Source organism: Lytechinus variegatus, chromosome 5 (assembly GCF_018143015.1).
Source record: "Lytechinus variegatus isolate NC3 chromosome 5, Lvar_3.0, whole genome shotgun sequence".
Classification (NCBI taxonomy): domain Eukaryota; kingdom Metazoa; phylum Echinodermata; class Echinoidea; order Temnopleuroida; family Toxopneustidae; genus Lytechinus; species Lytechinus variegatus.
In genome coordinates, this window is record NC_054744.1 from 33,635,567 (window position 1) to 33,659,398 (window position 23,832).

The window sequence follows — 23,832 nt, forward strand, 5'->3', positions numbered from 1 at the left end:
TAGTCAGCAAGTGAACGTAGCCTTGTTATTTCTTCTACAAGCAAAAAACCCATGCATACAAGATCCGTTTTCAGATGTAACTTATCACCTTCTCTGTTTTAATAACATACACACATCAGGAGCATGTTACACAAAGCTTAGTCATTGATCCTAGAGTTGATTCCTACAACTGATTGCACACAATGATCAATGCAATCAATTGCCAACTCAGCCCTACAATCAATCTTGATGCTTTGTCTTCAAGTGCCCTCGAAACACCCTTTTTAAAAACACTTAATATTTCTTTGAAAAGAGTATTAAATTCATTGTTAACAATAACACTAATGATGATATTAGAAACCCCCAACTACTCAGAAAAACGGCATCAGGATTTGTTGCTGGTATACACACTTCTAATCCAGTTTGCTAGTCTTCAATCAGACCCTACTTGAACTAGTACCCTGCATCTATGAAAGGCTGAGAGATGTTGTTCTGGCCCCGTCTTACAAGATATTATGAATGATCCGATCAATCTCTATTTTGCATGTTTGTTCAAAATATTCTCTAACTATGAGGCATATTCAAGCATTGTTTCCTTGAAAATTCACTGTGCTTCTCTTTGTTTACAAAGGACATTATGCAAATTTCCTGTAGAAAAAATTACGACACTGGTGGACTTTTTCCATAAAATTATGACCGATTGGATCAATCGTAACTCTTTGTAAGATGGGGCAATGGTGTGGTAAGGTACCTGGTCAAAATTCAGAGTGATCCAGCAAGTGGCTATTCATCAGTTTCTCACAATTATCAATAGGACAAAACAACCCGAATTGCAGGAAAACTGCGATGTAAAGACTCATAGTATTTCATAGCGGGATTCCTGTTAAAAGCGGCAGCACAGGCTAGTGACAAGGTTCCCAGACCCTGCATTAAAAGTGGAATATTAATGAACTCTCTATTGTGATATGCAGAGCAGCTGATTCTTCTTCTTCCAGAGTAAGAGCTGTTCCAAGATGATGAAGATAAACGCACTGGTTGTGCGTGCATGTGTGGAACTTTTCGCATTTTATGTTATTTCATGATAAAAGCACTTGTTCTTGTAGTGCAGACATCGTCGCTGAATCCACTAAGTGGTACAACGTCCCAAAATCATGTGAAAAGTTGATTTTTAGTTTCTTTCAGTTTTAGTATTCTCTAGTCATGGTCTATCATTTCACCGAAATTTAGAACCCAATTCTCTCTAATTAATGAGATAATAAAGTGAAAAAGCCACACAACCCTTAAATTCCTTTGTAAAAAAATCCATGAAGTGGCACACAGGTGCGCGCCGTTTCTACACACAAAACGACACTTGTGTTTGAATCACTGTTCATTCAATACATTTTTAACATGGAATGGAGCAGTAGATACTGGCTCTTGGTATGTGCATTCTTCATTCTGTTAAACTTCACAATCATATAGCAATGGGCAGTTGAAAATGTGAAAATCTTTATTCATGTTTATCTCGAATAGTGATTACGCACATCAACTGTCGCGTGTGCCACTTCGTGGATTCTGTGACGTTGCTGAATCCATGAAGTGGCGCAACGTCCCAAAATCATGTGAAAAGTAAATTGTGAGTATCTTTCTGTTTCAGTATTCAATTTCAAGTTTCTTTCAGCTTTAGTATGCCTTGGCTATGGTCTATCATTTCACCAAAATTTTAGACCAAATTCTCTGTCATTAATAAGATAATTAAAGCGAAAAAACGACACTAGCCTCAAAATCCGTTGTAAAATAATTCACGAAATGGCACACACGTGCGCGCCGTTTCTACGCATGCTGAAGTAATATTTTCCAAAAAACAACACTTGCCATGCTTGTGTTTGAATCATTGCTATGTCAAGATTTGATGTTCATTAGATTAAATGTTTAAATGGGAAGCAGGAGTAAATACCTGGCTAGTGGTATGTGCATTCTTTATTCTATTAAACTTCACAATCCTACAGCAACTAGCAATTGAAAATGTTAAAATCTTTAATCGTGTTTATCTCGAAGAGTGATTTCGCGCATCAACGGTCGCGTGTGCCACTTTGTTGATTCGGCGACGACATGTGCAAGCAATGGTTAATTCTGGATACCACTCAAGAAGGCCTTAAAGGCATCAACCGAGGGGGGATGGGCTGGATCCTGTTGGAGGTTGTTCCAGTCCTTGCGGGTTCTCGGAAAGAAGGAAGAAGCATATGCCTGACTGCTGCAATGGGGTGTCCTAAATCAAGATCCGCGTCCCCTAGTTAAGAATGCAGAAGCTCTAATTGTCCAATTGCAGTCTTTGGTATGACTTGGCCGGGATTTGATCCTGTGGCCTACTGTTTGTATAGCAGATGCTCTAACCACCGAGCCACCATGCCTGATAATGTACAAGTTCCCATGTTGGGACTGCCCTCCTTGGTGCGGGACCATCACATCAACTGGTCCCATTAACTTGAAGATTTGGCATGGAGTAGGCATAGATTGGAACATAGGTGTATGTGTCAGGGTCTTGATCCTCTACATCATCGTCGTACTCCTCCACCTTTCCTTCTCCTCCTCCTCCACCTCTTCCACCGCCCCTTCCTCTGCCTCCATCTTCTTGATCGGATGATGTAAAGATGCACTCTGCATATGCATGAGCACAGTCTGCAGAATGAATATTGCAAAATAAAAACTTGAGAATTAACTCGAAAAACAAATCACTTGATTCATAGCCACTCACTTACAGCATTTTATTATCCCCCAGATTATTCAAAGAATGGCCAAAACACAGGTTCTTAGAAAATCGATTGGAAAAGCAAGTCCTAAGCTTCATAATTATACACTTATAAAATACATAATCATATGTGCATGAATGTACTACTCGAATCTGATCAACTAAAAACCTCTAGACTGAATTATGGTAAGTTTAACATGTCAAAATCTTATTTACATGGTACTTTCCTTATGTTTACTTTGCTCTTTTGTCATGTTTCAATGAAGAAGAGAACTACATGTAGTTCAGAAAGTATTCCTTGTCAATAAGAAATGATTTAAGTGTCAAATGAGTTGACTAATTAAACTTTTAATAGAGATACCCAGCTGTCCATAATCAAATCACAACTTCAGACAAGAGTTTGACCTGAGTTAAGAATAAGGGTCATATTCTCTATTAATCAGACTTACCTTCCCCTCCTTCCTGAAAGATGTGACGACCAGGTGAAACTTTAGGTGGGGGTAACTCGGGAGAAGGGGACGAGCCTTGCTTTCTGCCTACTGACTTTTTAGGAGCAGGTCTGTTGGGCTTGAGTCTAACTGCTGCAGGATCTCCAGGAAGGACCAGTGGGTTGCCATTAGGAGTAGAAGGAGAGGACCGACTAGTTCTTGGTGAGGCCGGTTTAGGAGCAACTGGCGGGGCTCGAGGATGGTTCCCCATCTGCAGGAAGGCAGCATTGATTCTCCCCTCAGATGCTGACTTGTGGAACTCTGGCAGCTCAGGGGCGTTCCGAAGAGGTGTCAGTGCGGTCCTATCCATTGCGGTAAACGTCCCCGATCCAGATTCGTATTCCGGTAGCGGAGGTGCGGTTGGGAGGTTGGGTTCTTCATTCAGAGGCCCTCCTGGATACTGCGGAGGTGCGCAGGATGGGTAGGAGTTGGGTGCTAGGTCCAAGGGGGGACCAAACTCTCTGGAGGGCCAGTCTATGAGTGGAGGCATATCCACACAGAATCCCCCCATATCAATACCAGGACCTGGACTCGGTTGCTGCAGAGGGGGGCTTGGGTGGTGATTGATAGGTGGTCCCTGTCTGAATGGGATGGTACCAACAGCTATGGGACAGTCAAATATCACCTTTTCTTTGGTACCAGGGATTGAGATTGTAAACTGCAAAAGAGAAAGATGAGACAAATACAAATTAAATACATGTAGAAAGGACAGTTATAGGAAATATTTAATCATTTTTCAGTAAGAATGAATTGTTTGCACAGAAATCATTTCTCTCAAAATGCCCCTGTATTCATTATGCAACGACCCATTACACCCTCATTATCGGGGGGGTCACATCTACATACCACAGCATTTTTGTCTATATATAAAGCAGGTAGGCATGTACCCCCCCTTCCCGTGCTTGGTCTGGAATATCAATCACATGTTGATCATTTTAAGTTTGCCGGTCTCTTTTTTACATGGGATTTTAATAAGCTCATATTTGAAACTGGTATGACACCGACATGTAGGTCATAAAAAGTAGAGACATATTAAAATAAAAAAGCACGAAAGACCAAAAACAGTGCAAATAGTGTATCAAACCCAAAACAGACAGTTCCTAATATCCTGTTTTTCACAATCACTTTCATCAAAATGTTGAAATGTCCCCTGAACTTTTGACTTATAAAAATATGACGGCTGACTTTCACATGACCCCCAATTTTCATGATATTTCAATTAAATACTGTAGACACTAATTCATGACATCCGGTGGGGTATCCATTAATGACTATTACTATGACTATTCCATTCACTGATGAAAATGAAAATATGCTACATACATTATATGCCAAATTAAGGGCAAATATTTAAAGGAATACTCCAGGGTATACATAAATTAATTTGGATGAATAAATGGTAAATTACACAAGCATAAGACACAAAACAACACAAATTTACAATAAGAGCTACATGTACATATAACATGTGCATGTAAGATTGGTAATTTAGCATCAGATATATCAACTATTTCATAGGGCGCTGCAGAAGAGCTTTCCAAACTATGATTGATTTAATGGAAGGGAATAGGCCAAAACACACTGCTCTTTGTTCAAAATATTAATCATATGAAAGTAAAGTTGAAGTAACTCGTACTATATCATGATCAAAGTTGTCACCATAGTACATACTGTACTGCCATATAAGCCTGATACACTTGCTATTAAAAAATGGATGTGCTTTGATTTTTTATTTGTTTAAGATGGTGTTTTCCTGACTTCCAGGGGTAAGCTATTCCAGAGTGTAGGGGGCTACATGTACATATTGTAGCACATAAGTGCTTGTTGGAAATTATAGAATTTTGAAATGATCCTACTGACTTTGACCACTGTAGTTTAAAACAACAGTATTTTACATACATAGATGATAAAAAAAACCTGAAGAAAAGCAAGTGAAGGAACAAAAAATATCCCCCATGGATGTGAGGGTCACTAACCTGCAAGACATACCCAACGGTGATGATCTTACATGAGTTTATAGAGGGCGCTATGGAAGGAACTTGGATGTAGTAATTTCCTGAGAACTGACGCTGTGTCCGCTGCACCACGCCAAGATCCAGGGCATTGATCTGCTGCGAGTCCGTGTGTGTTCGACCTTTGACCCTGTACTCTATCTTCTGCAGGAACGTCGTCTGGGACTGGAGAGACTTCTTGGTGCCGTTGACTAGCTCTAGGTTGATTTGTACGGATTCTCCTGTAGAGATATGAATCATATACCTTATCAGACCACTGAATTGGTAGTCAATTCAATATCATTTGTCTTAAAAATTAACAATAATCATTTACTTATCTTTGTTTTATTCATACACATCGTTTGATTAATTGTGGGTTTGTTATTCTGCACATACACTGTGTGTTCTTACCAGCACAGTAGCCCTTCCTGTTCAATGTGACAGTGGCTTGAAAGGATTTTCTACATAAACATCCGATTGTATGCTCTCTTGACTCTTGAACTGGTGCCTGCAGAGAAAAAAAAGATTAATATAAATTGGAATGGCATCTAAAAGAGCTTTGTATCTTGTGGAAAGACACTATATAGATATGTCGACTACATATTTTCTATGTATTATTCAATAGTGTTGACAAATGATTTCTTTACTGGGCTGGAACATCTCAGATCCAACATATCTTTAATGCCAGTCCACACTCGAAGCCTGCTTTGTACATTATTTACTGTATTATCATTTTTGTTACTTTGTTTGTTTGTTCTTGTCATTATGTATTTCTTATATTATACCTGTATATATGTTCTTTGTATCGAGTGAAATATTAAACGGATTGAATTAAATTGAATTGACTATCATATTACCAGTAATTATTTATTACTTGACAAATAACTCAATTTGTATTGTTTTGCTGTTCAGGATCTGGCAGGCGTTTCATAAAGTGGTTCACGAGTTACAAGGGACTTCACGAAGGACGGGTGATCCTTTCTCAGGTGCGAAATAACATCAAATATTTGATACTACTGTATCATTTACCACAAGACAGGATCACCAGTCACTACTAACTTATGGACAGTTTTATGAAACACCTGCCCGGGTTTCTTGTACACTTCTTGGTTCACGTACGTTCATCCGATTGATCGGTCAACAGATAATAATTATCTACAACTAAATTTGAAACTTCAGAGAATGATATTTATTTGTGTTTGTAACCTCACAGTTCAAAACCAACATTAGAAACAAAAAGTTATGTGTACATCACCAGAAGGCAAATTGCCAATTAGGTACATGAAGCTCAAGATCTCCAATGTACATGTAGGTAGCATTACCAATGGGATGATTAGTCATTGTAACATTCAAATACAACTTCCTTTATTTGTCTAATATTTCCTTTCTAAAACTTTCATTGGTGCCATTTTTATCTTTTTTTATTTATCTATTTATTTATTTATTCAATTATTTATCTATTTATTTATTAATATATATATTTATTTATTCACTTATTTTTCATTTATTCATTCACTTACTTATTTATTCATTTATTCATCTATTTATCTTTTTTTTTTTTGGGGGGGGGGTTCTCTAGACAATAGCCAACTTGTTACTAGGGTTTCATTCCCCTAACATACTCATAATATTGAGAACATGCAGCCTACCAATAGCTCAGGTTGGTTGACATCGACATGCTCGATGATGGTAAAACCTTGAAGGGTTCTCCTCTTAGATTTGAACCATGATGCCCTGATAATGGCTGCTTCAAGCCAGTACCGTATCCTCGCGTGTTTCGACTCAAAGGAGGTTGGCAGTCTGCAAAATAGTAAAAATTTGAATAGTTCTTTGTGAGTTTACACTGGATTCGAATACAGCATAAAGAGTCTCATCTCGTGTGTAGCATACATGTATGCATATCAATTCAGGGGGGGGGGGGCATTTGTCCTAATGATTTTTCAAGAAGTGGGGACAAAAAGAGGAGAAAAAGAAGAAAAACAGTAAAATCAAGAAATAAGGAAGAAGGGGGAAAAGAGTACAAAAATAAGGTCTCAGTTCAATCACAAATGCTTATTTAAATTGAAATAAGAGAAAAGTGACATCTTGCCGACAACCCTACCCCCTTCCCCCCTTCACTATCAACATACTATGTTACGCCCCCCCCCCCCTGTAACAATTACCTTCAATTTCATTATTGAAGACAAATAGAGTTCTGAACTTCTTGTTAAGAATTTTATTTTAGCTTGAAGAATAGCCAATAATTCACTTGACCTGGTTTCTGTTGATCCATTGTCACTTTGAGCGCAGGAAGGAGATTATATAGAAACACATTCCTTCTCTCAAAATGGGAATAATGTCTCTTTTTATCTTCCCAAATTGTCATCACCGAAGAAATAGCGATCTCTTGACGTCTGTAGAACGGATCAAGACCTCTGTTTCTAAATATGAGGTGAAATCGTTACCATCCATGGGAATCATTATGATCTCTTTATTGGCAACCCTTGGATCAGGTCACATGACTGCAAGCATGAGTCATGTGATCATAAAAGGCAGTTAAAGTGAGAGATTTTTCCTTTTTATGAACTCCCAAATGCATTCAGGTGTTTATATAACATGACTTGTAAATAAGATTGTTTAAAGGTTTAAGCTTGTTCAGTGTACACCAAAATACGAAAGAAAATAATGATAATATAATAATAATAATGATTATATTAAGTATATATGCATTTACAGAGCACCATATGCATAAATAGTCTATTCTGAAATGCACTATCATTAAATTACAATAGCTAAAGCTGCCATTTCTAGCGCTGTGCAATCAAAGAATTAGTAGTAATTGGCACGATTCACTGACAAGCACATTATATAGCTCTCCTTTTCATATTAATGAAAAAATCAGGAGTATGCGTTTTCCAAGAGGGCAGAAAGTGCACCACTTCTGCTCAACCATTTTCAACCAAACTCCATTTCGCGTGTATAGCATTAACTACACAAACATTAGTGTGATGACAAATTAAATCTTATCTGATATCAGTCTAGTATCTCGGTACGGAAGCCTTTTGTTTCCTTCCAGACATTTAAAAAGCGCATGAATAATACAAATTAAGCTCTTGATTAGATTGCAGAAGTTTCTTTCGAAATATACCCTGCGCTGTTTCCTCTGTAAAAGTACAAAAATAAAGTATCTGCCAGGCCTTCATCCAGTGCAGGGCAGGGGCCTGTTTCATAATGGACTTGCAACTGTTGTATCTTTGCCATTTAAGTAACTACCATGGTAACCTTGATTTTGATTGGCTGCTGACCCTTGTTACCATAGTAGTTGCCATAATGGCAAAGCTACAACAGTTGCAAGTCCTTTATGAAAATATGGGCCCTTGGATGAGTCAAACTCATATTTAAAAAAAGCCTGATATAATATGACAGGCAACCCCAAACCAACAGTAAGCCACCCAAAATGAATTTTGAGATTTTAAGTTTGTAGAGGCTCATCTTGAGCTTTATATAACAATAATCAACATGTACATTGAAATACAGTTCTAAGAAACTCAAGCAAGAGCTTGAAAAATATTTAAGGAGAAAACCGCATTTGAAGTTTGGGGTTCACTCAAGCATTAGATGTGCTCACTTTCAGTGAAACTTCCAAGCAGACTGCAAAAACTTGTGTCAGAGAAAGTTTTGAATCTTTTCTATTCAACTGAACATCTTGAAATTTTGATTTGACAGTATGAAGAAGTAAAAGAACTACTCTTTTGATAGATATAAAGCTAATTTTGTAATTTTTGCTTTTGGAAAACGCAAATTACGGGTACATACAGAGAACTCTCTCTGGCAATTTTATTGTTGGTTTTGAGGTGATTGGTCAAAAATAGACTTAAAACACAAAAAAACACATCTCAAGGTACATCCAGGGGGATGCATCAGGGTCTTTTGATTGGTGATAAATTTAAAGGTAAAATTTCTTTTTCACTTGAAAAAAATAGGGTTAAGTTCATCATCCAACCCTCTCTTTAATACTTGGGGGGCAGGGAAAGTGGGAGGGGAGGATAAATACAAAAGCACATATTACCCTTCAGGTAGCAGAAATGAGAATGGCAATCTGCTCTGTCCAGAAGGCAACGTGGAAGATCCCGCTGTTACATGGAAAGAGAGATATTAAAAAGGATGCATATAAATCAGTTTCACGACCAAGAAAAAAAAACAGGGAAACAGAAAAAGGTTAAAGGAATTAGTGAAATATAATATTTTCTGAATAATACAGTATGTCAAAATCTACTAAAAAAAATAGATTTTCTTACTGAAAAAGTATTTTTATCCTAGCTCGTTTTGCTTGCTTGCAGCTTTAAGAAATGGTTTCAAAACTAATCCCAAAGAAGGTTAGACTGGGCTGGAATATTGAGATTGACTGAACTCTGACTTATGAAGAACTGCCTGTAAATTAGGGTGGAGTTAAACCCTATCTAGGCCATGGGGGGGCTACGAGGCCCCCCTCAACGAATCGCGCAATATTTTTTGCCGCGCAAAATTGTTGACCGTCCCGCCCGCTGACTTTTTACTTTCTAAGTCTTGTGCAACTTTGAGACCAATTTTGCGTCACTCAGGTATGTGGTTCCAAAATAACGCAACATTATGTAAGTGAATAACTGACCAAAAATTGCCCAAAAATGTGATTTTGTGTATATACATGTAGTCAATGCTAATTGTGTTTTCAACCAAAAATCATAAATGTATGATCATTTTTAGCTTTGCTGGTCTAAATGTATTTATTTTATGCTTTTAAGGATCTCAGAATAGTCCCCAATAAATTTCATTGAAAAAACAACAAAAAACAAATGGTAAATAAAACAAAGAAATACATATATTAAAGAAATTGCAAAAAAAATATAATACATAAGAAAATTATTTGATATTGCAATTTTGTTCATACACTAGCTAAGAACAAAGAGTTTCTATACCAAAAATTAGAAGACTTGGAGCTTTATTATTGGGAGTTAGAGGAAAAAGAATGATTTTGCATAATAATTACGCAGAAAATAGCATTAACACTTCATAGCAATTTGCATGAAATGAATTACTATACAATTTTGGTAGATTATGTCCCAGACAATCCGTGTGCCAATTTTCGGCGCAGATGACGGTCAAGATCTCGAGGGGGGCCTGGGAGCCCCCCCCCCCAGCAATATGTACTCCTAAAATATCCCGACCTAGATAGGGTTAAAACATGATTGTCTACTACTGTAGTTTTTTGTTTAAAAATCACAAGCATGACCATTTGTTTTCAGAGTTCATTATTCAAAAGGCATACCAAGTTTAACCTTTCAATCTGTGTATTCATTGCCATTCACAAACACTGAATTTCTGGCTTAATCACAGCCACTTTTCTACTTTAGCTGTCAAATGTAGAACAATAAAAGTGAATTGATTGACAGTCTCAAAATTAAAATATAACTCTAAGAGCTGATTACTTTAAACAGCATGTAATACATTGGAGTTAATGATTAATTTATTTGAAATTAATAACTTCCTGTATATTGGTTCAGACAGGAGTGATATACATTTGTAGACTGAAGTCACACATTGCAATATTTGATTAATCCCTCTATTAATATCAAATACTTTACCATATTTGGGGAATTATTTTAGACAAAAAGTCACTGATTTGAAAGGCATGTTCTGTATATCAATATCAGTGCCCCCCCCCCTTACATTAAAATTCACCCCCACCGTAACATTAAAATTCAAACTCAAACATAAACTTAAAGTCATACTTAAACTCAAACTCAAATTCATCTCCAACTTCAAATCCAAATACAATATTCCAAAGCCTAGATCTGTACCAGAGAGAAAAATTCATGGGGGCTTGGGGCTATTTTTGCCCCTGAAATGCTCAAAATAGCCCAGGGAATCCCAATTCACTGAAATGTTAAAGCTTGTACAATGTTGCAAATTTAGGCAGTAGATTGTGAAAGGTAGCCCCAAAAATAAACATTAATTTTTCCCTGCTATGGACATGTATTCCAATTCCATTTCATCCTGGAATTCAAACTCAATTAAATTCTGAATTCAAATCACAGACAGTAGGCAAATTGGGTGTAAGACCAAGTAGCAATTTATACCAAAAATAAATGACAACTACACAATAGTGATTTGTTTTTATAGTTATCTCGCCCTAACCTCTCAATCTATGGACTGGACATAGGCTTCCTGAATCCATTTCCTAAACCATTTCCTCTAAGTTTGTATTTATAAGGGCAGGAAGAAAGCACTAAGGTGTATTTTCCTTTGACATGTGACAGTGTATTTCTTTCCAAGTAATTCCCTCCATCAATAATGTTTTTAGGTGAAAAGAAATAATTTATCTCTTCTATCTGACACTTCAATATTGAATGCTCTCATGAAGTATGTATGTGGTTCTAATAGTGAAGATCATACAGTACATTGTAATGGAACAACCGTCCAGCGATGTGTATTGTGCAAAGGCCATGAAATAACAATTTAATTTGAGAAGTGTTCTTGTTGTTTCATCCATGGAAGTGCTTAAACAATCACCATTTTCATGTTCTTATTCATTGTTCACTGTACCCGACTATTCATGTTTTAAATTTGCACATCTTTATTTTTACTTGCAGTTAGAAGTTATATCAGACAAAACTTTTACAGGGAACAAAAGAAAAACTGCAGTGCATATTTCGACTATGCAATCTTTCACCAGGCAACCATCAATGTGTGAAGAATATTGAAGAGGAAAAAAGCCATGAAAGTATTGAAATTACCTGTATGTATTTATTGTTTACAAAAGGAAGCAAAAAAGTTGAAAACAAAAAGAAAAACTGCTACAACATATTGTCTTGGAAGGAAAGGTGGTATGGGCAGTGGGGGGGGGGGCTGGGAAAGAACACAATATAGATGAGAAGATGAGAGTAGAAACTGTCAACACTAAATAAAACCCTACCAAACCCCTTGATCAATATATTTTTTTCCTTGGTCGGTATTATATTTCAATATGATTCATTTGACACTTATGTTCTGCAGCTTTACATGTAGGTGAAGTCTCCATTATGGCATTATTAAAGATGTTTTCATGCATGTTGCCCTTGTCTGTTAGCTGGTTATTCTTTTATTTTTTGTCCATGTACTTTAACTATCCAAATTATACCAGTTATCACAGAAACAATACAAGTATGCTTTGAATATCCAACTGATATGGGAGGAAGCTTGAGAGGAATCTACTCTACAGTGCGTATCAAACAAAAGTTTACACTTTATAGAAAAAAATCCTGTTAAATAATACATTTGCAATATCCTGAAAAATTTTCCATATTTTAACATTGGTACAGATCCATTTAAGCAAATAACGAAATAGATGTCGAAAAATAAATCCACTTGAGTGAGCACCACTTACTTTTGAAAAGTTAGTGGAAAATGATTTGCGCAGAACTTTGAAATAGTTATGCGAATAAAAGTAGACCTTAATCATGAAGAACATGTATGGAATTAAGCTAGTAATATTGATTTGAAGATATCTTTTACCTTTTCTATCTTGTTTCCTTGCCCAAAACATTTCAAAGACTGCATTGCGCCCCACCCCTTTCCCCCATACACCGAGGCCATCATGACAATACATGTACTTGTTTTACACTGAACTGTGATGTACATGTAGGCTTGATTTCCATTTCGTTAAACATTGTCAAGCTTGGAAAAAGTGTGGAGAGACAAGTATAGAAATGAAATGTAAATCCACTTTAAATAATAAAAACTTAGTGAAAAAGTGCTGGATATGTCTGCTATAAACTTTGGTTCAGATTCAGGTATGTCCTCAGATCCAGCTGGCACAAAAAGGGTGAAGGTTGGGCTTACTAAGTGTTGAAATTTCAATTTGGGTGGCAAATTTTTTACAAAATCCTTGAATACTATTGCGCAAGGGAAATGTTTCGCAGGGTAAGTTTCATTTCGCCCTTCCCCTTTACACAGCTTGAAAACGAGCGTTTCTGCGCAAAAAGATTTCTGTGAGCTTTACGAAAATGGACAGTGCTCACTCAAGTGTAACATTCTGTCAAAACTTTCATTGGATAGATGAGACCCAAACCCAAGAATATATGTGAAAAAATTACCCACATGTTGTAAATTATTTAATTCCCAGGGCTTTTTGAAAGTGTTAACTTTTTTGATACGCACTGTATAATCCAGTGTTGATATTTCTTTTCATTTAAAGTGTCTGGAAGCTTCATATTCATGTATGAGGAGTCATATATGGGCAATTAATGTGCAAATGAGTCATGAGAAATTTAGCCATGATTTGGTTTTGAGTAGTCATCTTTTATAAGCTTCTTATGTTTAATAATATATCATAATCCTCAGTATCAAATGAAGAAGCTTTCCAAGATTTATTAGGTAAACTGATCAGGTTGAGGGGGATTACCGTCCTTGCAGCTTTCATAATGTATTCTTGCCAAATCTGCTTGATGTCAAAGATTATTTTGCAATGATGAACTATTAATCTACTCTCTATGACTCTAGTCTCTCATTTCTCTATTCCATTCTCTGTATCTGTCTGCACTTTAAAATCTGTCTCTTTGTCTCTCTGTCCTCTTTCTGCCCTTGCCTTCTCTGTCTCGGTCGGTATCTCATTATCTGCTAGTCTCTTGGATCCCTTCTGCCCTAGCTGTCTTCTCTGTCCCAGCATGTACATGCATCTTACAATCTCTATGCTTGTCTCTTTGTCTCACTTCTGTCCAATCTTCTTTGTCTCAGCATGCCTGTCTGTTTGTCTGTCCCCTATCTGCCCCCTGCCTTCCCTGTCTCTGCCTATACCTGACTTTCTGTGTCTCACTTCTCCCGTCTCCTCTCTCTCAATATTCTGTTGTCCCAATTCTGCCCTTGCCTTCTCTCTCTAAGCCTGTATCCTACTTTCTGTGTCTCACTTCTGTCCTGTCTCCTCTGTCCAAATATGTCTGTTGTGCCTGTCTTTTCTGTCTCAGTCAGTATCTTACAATTTCTATGTTGGTCTCACTGTCTCTCTTCTGCTGTCTCCTATGTATCAGCCTGTCTATTTTTCTAGTCCCTGCCTTTTCTATCTTAGTCTGTATTGTATTGTTTGTTTGTCTCTCAGTCTCCCTTCTGCCAGTCTGTCTTTTTTCTGTCCCCATCTGTCCCATGCCTTCTCTGTCTCCGCCTGTATCTTGCTTTCTCTATTCCAGTTCTACCCTGTATCCTCTAGCTGTCTCGTTAGGTCTGTTGTCCCCCTTTCTGCCCCCTGCATTCTCTCTCTCTCTCTCTCTCCCTCTCTCAGTATGTACATGTATATCTTTGTCTCTCTGTCCCACTTCTGCCATGTCTGTCTGTTTATATGTCCCAGTGTCCCTTGACTTTTAATTCTTTGTCTCAGTCCCCATTTGCCGATAGATAGGTCTCACTGTCTCCTTTCTGCCTTGTATTCATCTGTCTGTCCATTTCTCTGTCCCCTGCCTACTCTGTCCCTGTATCGTATGTACAATCTCTCTGTCTGTTTCTATGTCTCCCTTCTACCCTGTTTGTTTTGACAAAAGTACAAATGAATTTTATGAAATTTGCATATGGATTTTACCCAAACACTTAAGCGTCAACCTCTTCAAACACACTGCGCACCGCCAAGAAAAGCCGCAAAAATGTGTCATTTCCCCCCTTTTTTCAACCACATATTTTGATCCGATTGGCCTAGTTCACCACCGGAAAAAGCATTAGAAAATTTAACTCTTCTCCGTTATGGTGATGTAAAATCACGATTTTTTGTAGTGCCATCGCACCGTCATTTATTGTTCATTTTCCATCAATTTGTCAAAATTTCTGTGGTATTGAACTTTTTGACTGAACGCTTCCAGCTAGATCTGGCGGTTTCATGCCGGGAGTGGGCTATTTTTTACCACTGGAAAAGATTCAAGTCATTCAGTTCATTCTGAACAGCTTAATATATAAATGATTCTCATTGGATGAAAAAAAAACCCGTCAAAAGATTAAACAAATTGGAGCCTCCGTCTGATTTGGGGAACTTTGCTACATTTGCGCATTTCATTTCTCCATGAGGGAGGGGAAGAGAAACCTGACACCGGGTATCGATGAGATTGAATGAGAAAAAGATGAAGAGAGGCGACATTTGTACTAATCTTCAGTAAATAATCATGTAGGCAGAGAGCGATGAGACAGCTAATGAATTGCATCTCACATTCCTTGAAAAGGAAATGACAAGAAACAATGCCTGCTGAAAATAAACAAACAATAAATCGCCGCACGTGTCCCTCCCACCATGCCCACCTCCGTGTCACCCTTGCTCTAAATAGAACGGTCGCAAACCTAGCGTGATCCAATCAGATTCAACCGCACAGCTGAGCGACAATTGTACGCTTAGTCGGTTCTGTGTGTGCGCGTAGCTGACCCGGGCTGATTAAAAGCTCCAAATTAGGTGAAAGAAATCGGGGGTCACAAATTCAAAAGTGTGCACCAAAATTAGCGCCGAGGTGATTTAGCAGGAATTTTTCCTACATTTCCACTGATGCAGTAAGTCACATTCTTTGCATCTAGCACTCACTTGTGCAATGGGACCACATAGCACCATGACAGTGCAGTTGATATTGCATGTTCAGACACTGGGTTATGTGTCAGGGGCCAAGATTTTACCTTATGAAATCAGCTGCATCCTGGCAAGATATACAATGTTTGTATACATCACAAAGCAAGCAAGGAGCTTGCTAAAGTGGCTCACGCTTTTGATAATTGCTCACATCTAGTCGGCATTTTTCTGGACTTCTCCAAGGCCTTCGACACCATTAACCATGATATCTTATTACATAAACTTTCTCATTATGGTGTGCGCGGGAAGGCCTTGGAGTGGTTCAGAAGCTACTTATCCGACAGACGTCAATTTGTATCTTTGAATGGTCATGCATCCAATATGCAGTACATTAATTGTGGAGTCCCGCAAGGCAGTCTGTTAGGCCCTTTATTATTTATTATTTATATTAATGACTTTTGTAAATCATCTGATATCCTTTCGTTCATTCTTTTTGCAGACGATTCTAATATATTTTATTCCCATAAAAATCCATATACCTTAGTAAATACTGTTAATAATGAACTTTTAAAAGTCACACAATGGATAAGATCCAACAAATTGTCTCTTAATTTACTTAAAACTAAATATATGCTATTTAGCAATTCCATTGATACACTTCCCATGGACATTGTTTTAGACGAAACTAATTTAGAAAGTGTCACATTCATTAAATTTCTCGGTGTTACCGTTGATAATAAGCTTTCCTGGAAATACCACATAGATTGTATATGTAAGATTATTTCGCGAAATATTGGCATTATCAATAAACTGAAATATCATTTTTCGTCGTCATCACTTTTAATGCTATATTCTTCCCTGATCTTGCCTTACTTGAATTATGGGATACTTGCCTGGGGCAGCACCCATCAAACCATTTTAGATAGACTGTTATTACTGCAAAAGAAGTCCCTTCGTGTTATTCATAATTCAGCTTTTCGTTCACACACTGACCCACTATTTTTTGATAGCAAATTGCTGAAGATAAGCGACCTATATTTATTTCATTTAGGACAATTTATGTTTAATTTTGACAAAAACACACTTCCGCGTGTATTTGATTCTATGTTTCCTCTTAATCGTTCTTTTCATAATTACCCTACTCGGCAATCTGACGAATTTCATTTACCCCGTTTTAGAACTTTATTAGCAAAGAGTACATTTATGTTCGATGGCCCTAGATTTTGGAACTCCCTCGACAATAACATAAAAAACAGCCCTTCCATATATTCTTTTAAAAGAAAACTTAAAAACGTTTTACTTAAATCCTACCGAGGTCTTCAGTTCTAATTCCCGCTCGTTATCATCTCCTCTCAGACTTAAAGTTATTTTTGTTAGTCTATCATTTTGTTTTATCCTCTCTTTTCGGTCGAAATTTGTCCTGATTCTATTTTACGTTTATTTCTCCTTTTGTCGTCCTGTTTTTTTTTTTTTTTTTTCTATTATTTTTTCGTTTTGTCTTGTTCTGTGAGTTATCCTGTTCTTTTTAATCTATTCAGTAAATCTCCGTAGGCAAATAGCAACCATTGCGTCTCTCTCTCTCCCTCTCTCCTCTATTCTCTTTCTTTAGGGGGATTCACATTATACAAGCTATGCTTTTTAGTGAATCCCCCATTTCCACAGATACTTTTTTTTCTATCCTACATGTAACTATATATTATTTGTCTATAAAATATTTTGTATTATATTTTTATATGTTAGTTATGATTATTATTAATGTATTGTAAATATTTGTTATAATCTATGAAAATGATTTGTATCAATATTTGTTATTTCTGTTGGAAATAAAACTGAATCTGAATCTGAAGGAGGTCAGTTGTTTTATGTTTAATATGTGTATTACTGTCAAAGCATAAAGTGAATTTTAAGTGATCTTTTTGTTACTTTGTAATAAAAAATGATAATGTATGTATAATCTATAAGACATGTTAGCACAGGCAAACATTTTTCCTTCTAATCAAATATTTTGACTGATAGAGGGGTTATTATTGCCTTATTACGAGAATGATTCTTGATTTATGATTTATACAATATTTGTTTGTAATAAGAGCAAACCTGATTAATCTTGTGATCCTTGGGCTAAAACAAGCAAGCCTAAAGTGAGTACATGTAGGTATAATGATATACACATTTTAATAGAAGATCTAGAGTTGTTGATAAATCATATTCAAATATTGGAAAAAATTAAATGTTGCTTTTATTTGCTCGTACATATTTATGATTCCTTGTCTTTTTTACTGAATACACAGTTTTCAGGGAATTAATATTGTTGAATTGTAAGGATTTGATATCGAATTTACTGAAAATGGATTAACAAATCTCCCTTAAATACACTTCTAAAAATATTTCTTTCTCCTTTTCTCTCCCTCCCTCTCTCCATCCATCCCTCCATCTATCTATCTATTGTCTGCTGAAGAGCCTGCTCCCACGCCCATTTATTTTGTATCTGCCCTAGATTACAATATGACTCACATTTTCTCTTCAGCCAAATTTGAAATAGTCTAACAAACTAGCCTCGTGATTATCCTTGTATATAGTGATCAATATCCATTATTCAACCATTGCACACAATGACAAACATGACGTATTAGCCACAGCCGGAGTGCTTTTAATTTGTACATGTATGTACACACCAAATGATATCTAAGGTGTTATCAAATACTTTGACCAAAATCCTGCTCTTTGATAACAATGCTTGATATTAAAAGGAGACGGACTATGAGACTCAAGATGTTTTTTTTCACATTAGGTGGTTTCAGACCGCCTCGAAGTTCGTCAGTTCCAGGTATTCTCTGATCGGGAAATTTATCAGAAAATACCAGGTATTTTGGTAATGTGAAAGCAAACTACGCGTAATCTCCCCGAAAGAAAATAACCGCTAAATAGTAGGTACTTGGCAAAATTACGAGAACTTTCGCAGGGATTTTTCCAAGGTCGCAGGTATTTTGGCGATGTGAAAGCAAATTACGGGAACTTTTAGACCAGCGTGTTGTTGGGCGTCGTTGGGCGCGGGAGCTGTGGGTGGCTGCTGGGCTATTGATTTTGGATCTCGCGCCTTGCCTGCTTATCAGACCATACTATGCGCATGCTCGTAACTTCAGGAACTTATCCCGAAGGGTGTTTCAGGGCAGTGTGAATGCAGGAATAATTAGTGGGTATTTTTTAGCCGAAAACAGTTCCTGTAATTTAACGGGGATTCTTGTGGCGGTTTGAAACCACCTATTGAGAGCTTTTCAGACTACAAATATTCCTAAACCTTCCCCCCCCCACCCCGAAAATATAAATTGTTTGAGATATAAATCTCAGAAATTTATTTTGCCCAACTGATTGTGGGCCCAGTGCAGCACCAGATCGATGAGGCTCTATCCCAATGCCAATCAGGGTAGAAGCAACTCCCATCTTTTGGTCTGACGTGACCAAGGTTTAAACTCCTGATGTGCTCTACATGTATCAACTAAGCCAACACATGGGTTTAGGATAAACAATGGTTTAGTTTACGGTTCTAGGGTGATATTCTGGAACACTATCATAACTTTTGTCATAAATTTTGTCATTTATCTCAGAGATGTGACACCGCTACGATTGTCACAAATTCTGTATTCTGTATTCGGTATTCTGAACATTGTCTTTTCCCTGTCATAGCTCTCTTATTTCCCACCCAATCAAAATCATTGTTAGTTCCCAGTTGCAGCCTTTCGAGCCAATAGGAAGACCCTGTAGCAGGTAGGGCGTATCCCAATACAGATGCTTGTTTGTGCAACTACGCATCTATATTGATGCGCTTAATTACAAAGAGAGAGACAAAAAGCTATGGATAATTTGAGAAGAAAAATAGAAAAAGAAGCAAAACAGAGGAATAGGAGGAATTGATATGCAGGGCCTAACTAATTGAAGCATGAAAAAAATATTTTTGAAAATTGTCATGGCTGATGAGTGAAACTACATTTAATACCGCAATCTAATCTACATAATATTATTATATGCTTGACATTTAGTCAGCAGGGTATCGGTATATCTGGTACTAAAAGATATGACAAAGTGTATGACTGCGTGCTATCCCCGTCATATTATATTGTCAAATTTTTGTTTTTATAAAATGATTACGTGCATTTATTAAGCTGCATATTTTTGTTGCGCGCTAAAAGAGAAGAGACAAAATTTATGACAATTTTTGTGACAGAAGTTATGACATCCACCAGAATACTGATTTTGTCATCTCTGAAAAAAGATAAAATATGAAGAAAAGACAATGTTTAGAATACCGCCCCTGGATTTTTATTATTTTGAATTTAATAGCACAAGTCCATCATCAGCAAGGCTCATTCACTGATGTGCATATTTAACAAAATAAGATGTGCCTTCAGTGTTACATGTACTCCAAGCTGAAAAAATACAATTCCAAGATATTAGAATTGTAGCAAAACATAACTAGGAAAATAAGACAAAAATAAAGCAACTGATCTTTCAATTGTGATAAAAGTTTAGCAGTGAATATCACATTAACATACAGTATGCATCATCATAAATGCAGTCGAAGAGCTGGTGATGTCCCATCCATCTTTTTTTTTTATCTTATGATATCTTGAAATAGTCTATTCATTTAAAAACTTTGTATAAAAAATCTCATTTGTCAGATATGGAATTTAAAACAAGCTATCCATAAATCCATATCATCTCACAAATCAGAATTTCAGCATGTACATCATATTTTCAATTTACCTGTAAGTTGAAGTTTAGTATTCAAATACTCGTTGACAACCTGGCCTAGCTTGGTCTTATCTTGCTCTCCGGGTTTCAAAAGATTTCCACTCTTCGTTGCCTGCAGATGAGAAATATATTAAAGTTTTCTCAAAAGTGAATATGTCAGCCACCCCAAAAGCAACAATACATGTAAGTTGTGAACTTTGAGAAATTTTAGTTTAAAAAAAACAATCCTAAGTTTGGAATGACATTATATGATCAAGTTGCCAAAATTGATCAATAATAAGCAACACAACTACTTCATTAAATGTTGAAAGAATTTGGTAAAAGCTTCAAAGAATATGAGAAAAACAAGGATTGAAGTTTGATGTGCACTTTTAATAGCAATTCCTAGATTGTATCCCATCTTTTATATAACTTTACAAGTTAAAACCTGGATGATTATTCTTTTTTCAAAAGCTAATTATCACATTTTCACTTTTTGAAGATATTTCTAATTTGGAGAAATTTCCTAGTTTGGGAGTGGCTAGTCTAAAAATTTTACAGGAATTTTGGCACCTGTGGATATTCTATACACTTGTTTTCAGTCCAAACTGAAAACCTCAAAAACAAATAATTGAAATAGAATCAGAATACCTCACCATTCGCAAACATGCGTGGGCCACTACTATTTGTTAAACAAATACAGACATGATGAAATAATAATCTACATGTAATTCTTTTTAATGTTTCTGCACCTGCTTTAATAAATAACCTTGTAATACATGCCATCGATTTAAAAATACTCCGCTCAGTCCAGGAAGTGTTTTGAAAAGCAAAATATATATCAACCCAAGGTCAATGATAATCAATTTATTTTCAGATATTTAAAAGAAAGTAGTGCAAAGATGACGCTCTTCACCGTTTGAAGAGTGTATGTAGTTTTTACATGTATGTTTCACTTCTGCATGTACATACATGTACATAAACAAAAACATTGGACCCTCACAAGGGCGTACACAGGAATTTTTAAAAGAAGGGGGTGTTTCCAGCTGAATGAAATGTTGACATCTAAAATCGAAAAAAAGATCTTCACCACAAATTTTAGGTTGTTTCCAACCCCCCCAAAAAAAAATTACAAGCAAAAAAAAAAGGTCTTCAAACAAAATTTAGGGGGGTTTTGAATTCTTAGGGGTTCGGTATCAAAAACATTTAAAGGGGGTTTTAATCCCTGTCACCCCCCCCCCTGCGTATACCACTGGACCCTCAAACAAATCTGTTTTATAGGGGCAGCAAAACAGTTTTTTAAAGTGGGGGGGATGACCATGCGAAAATACACACAATTACATGTAGTTGGTAATTTTGAAGTCTTTGTAAACATTTAAGGTGTTTTCCAGGCTGCAATTTGAACAGATAAAGAAAATTAAAACAAAACAATTAAAATTTTAGCAACCTCGGACTAGGATTAGTTTGTCCACTGGCCCTTTGGTCTACATACTCAGTGTACAGTAACTGCCATTTTCTCATTATCACTTTTGGGCTACAGATATACATGTAGTACCCTACATGTAGATGTACATGTATACCCACTTTGTTTGTTTCTGCTTGGCTCAGAAAGCCCAAGTAGTGGTAATAATAGTATAGCGCCATCTACATGTATCTAGAAATATTCTATTCCGAGGCACGTTGTTATTACCCCGGCTTTAGCTCGAGCTGCCTTTCAACGCCCGTGCAATAGTATGAGACTAAAAAGATATTTTGTACACTTTGGAGACACACTGAATACCACCAAAAGGATGGGGGCAGGCTGAGTGACTGTCAAAAATAAAGTAGGCAATCAACCCTAAAATTATAGGCAACGCATACAATACAAAAAGTTGGCTGCAAATCAAGACATCACATCATATCATGCGGACAATCTGATATCAATGCAGAAATCTACAATATCTTGCCGATTTTGATGTGGAAGTGGGCTTGAAATTAGTCATGTATACACATGGATCCCAAGTGTATCACTGCCAGATGTACATTGTGTAATGAAGACATCAAATAGCATGCAATCAAATTGGATCTGACAGCTCTAAGTTTGATAGAGCAACAATCTTGTCATATGCTGCAATAGCTCTAAGGCACTGACATTCCTCGAGTCATATCAAACCAGATGAGGTGCTAGAGGAAAGTACAGTACTATGACAATGGCAATTGTTATTTCTTTTGTTAAAAAAATATATGCAACTGTTAATGTATTTCCAGGAATGGGTGAGTAAAGATCATTTCAAATAAAACATACATAGGGGAGACCGGGGTTAGTTGGAACATGGGGTAAGTTGAAACATTGTAATTTTCTTTAACGCCTGAAAAATAAATTTATGCAATACTGCCCTCAATTTATTGCTATTAATAATACAACACTGTTGAATTATTATTGCAATAAATTGAGGGCAGCATTGCATAAATTCATTTTACAGGCGTTGAAGAAAATTACAATGTTTCAACTTACCCCATGTTCCAACTAACCCCGGTCTCCCCTACCGGTACCAAATAGCTGATTCACCCCAATTGTAAGAAAAAAATTCTCATATTCAGTGAAAATTTTTAAACACTATTTTTGTCCTCAGGCTTAAGGCCTGTAATGTAAATTCTGATAAATTTACATGTAATATCTTGATTATACAAAGTTTATAAAGTGTTCAAATGATCTGTATTATAACAAGTGGAATGCCTCTGGCCGTCTCACCTGCATCACGCGGTTCAATATAGCAGCAGTGCTGACTTTGAATACTACTCTAACTCGCACAAGATGTTCAGTGATACATGGTTACTCTTATGTCCACTTTTTATGAACTAGACCAATAAACTTACAGAGATATGATGGTTATTCACCAAAAACCCCAACATGGCCAAAGTTCATTGACCTTACATGACCTTTGACCATGATCATGTGACCTGAAACTCAAACAGGATATTCAGTGATACTTGATTACTCTTATGTACAAGTTTCATGAATCAGATCCATAAACTTTCAAAGTTATGATGGTAATTCAACAGATACACCCAATTCGGCCAAAGTTCATTGACCTTTGACCTTGGTCATGTGACCTGAAACGTGCACAGGATGTTCAGTGATACTTGATTACTCTAATGTCCAAGTTTAATGAACTAGCCCAATAAACTTCCAAAGTTATGATGGTAATTCAACAGATACCCCCGATTCGGCCAAAGTTCATTGACCCTAATGACCTTTGACCTTAATCATGAGACCTGAAACTTGCACAAAATTTTCAGTGATGCTTGATTACTATTATGTCCAAGTTTCATGAATCAGATCCATAAACTTTCAAAGTTATGATGGGAATTCAACAGATATCCCCAATTCGGCCAAAGTTCATTGACCCTAAATGACCT

General features: G+C 36.7%; 1 protein-coding gene across 2 annotated transcripts in view; it reads right to left on the minus strand.

Annotated features, from left to right (window-relative positions):
* Nucleotides 1-668: 668 nt before the first annotated feature.
* The window catches only part of LOC121415969 (arrestin domain-containing protein 3-like), a 50,181-nt gene continuing 27,017 nt past the window's right edge, over nt 669-23,832 (minus strand). For both annotated transcript variants that reach the window (XM_041609381.1, XM_041609380.1), the window contains 7 exons: nt 20,467-20,566; nt 9,235-9,298; nt 6,836-6,986; nt 5,598-5,694; nt 5,172-5,428; nt 3,157-3,853; nt 669-2,637 (listed from right to left, as the gene is read on the minus strand). In XM_041609381.1, coding sequence (XP_041465315.1) covers nt 2,426-2,637; nt 3,157-3,853; nt 5,172-5,428; nt 5,598-5,694; nt 6,836-6,986; nt 9,235-9,298; nt 20,467-20,566 — 1,578 coding nt within the window. In that variant the 3' untranslated portion in view covers nt 669-2,425. The remainder of the gene's footprint in view (nt 2,638-3,156; nt 3,854-5,171; nt 5,429-5,597; nt 5,695-6,835; nt 6,987-9,234; nt 9,299-20,466; nt 20,567-23,832) is intronic.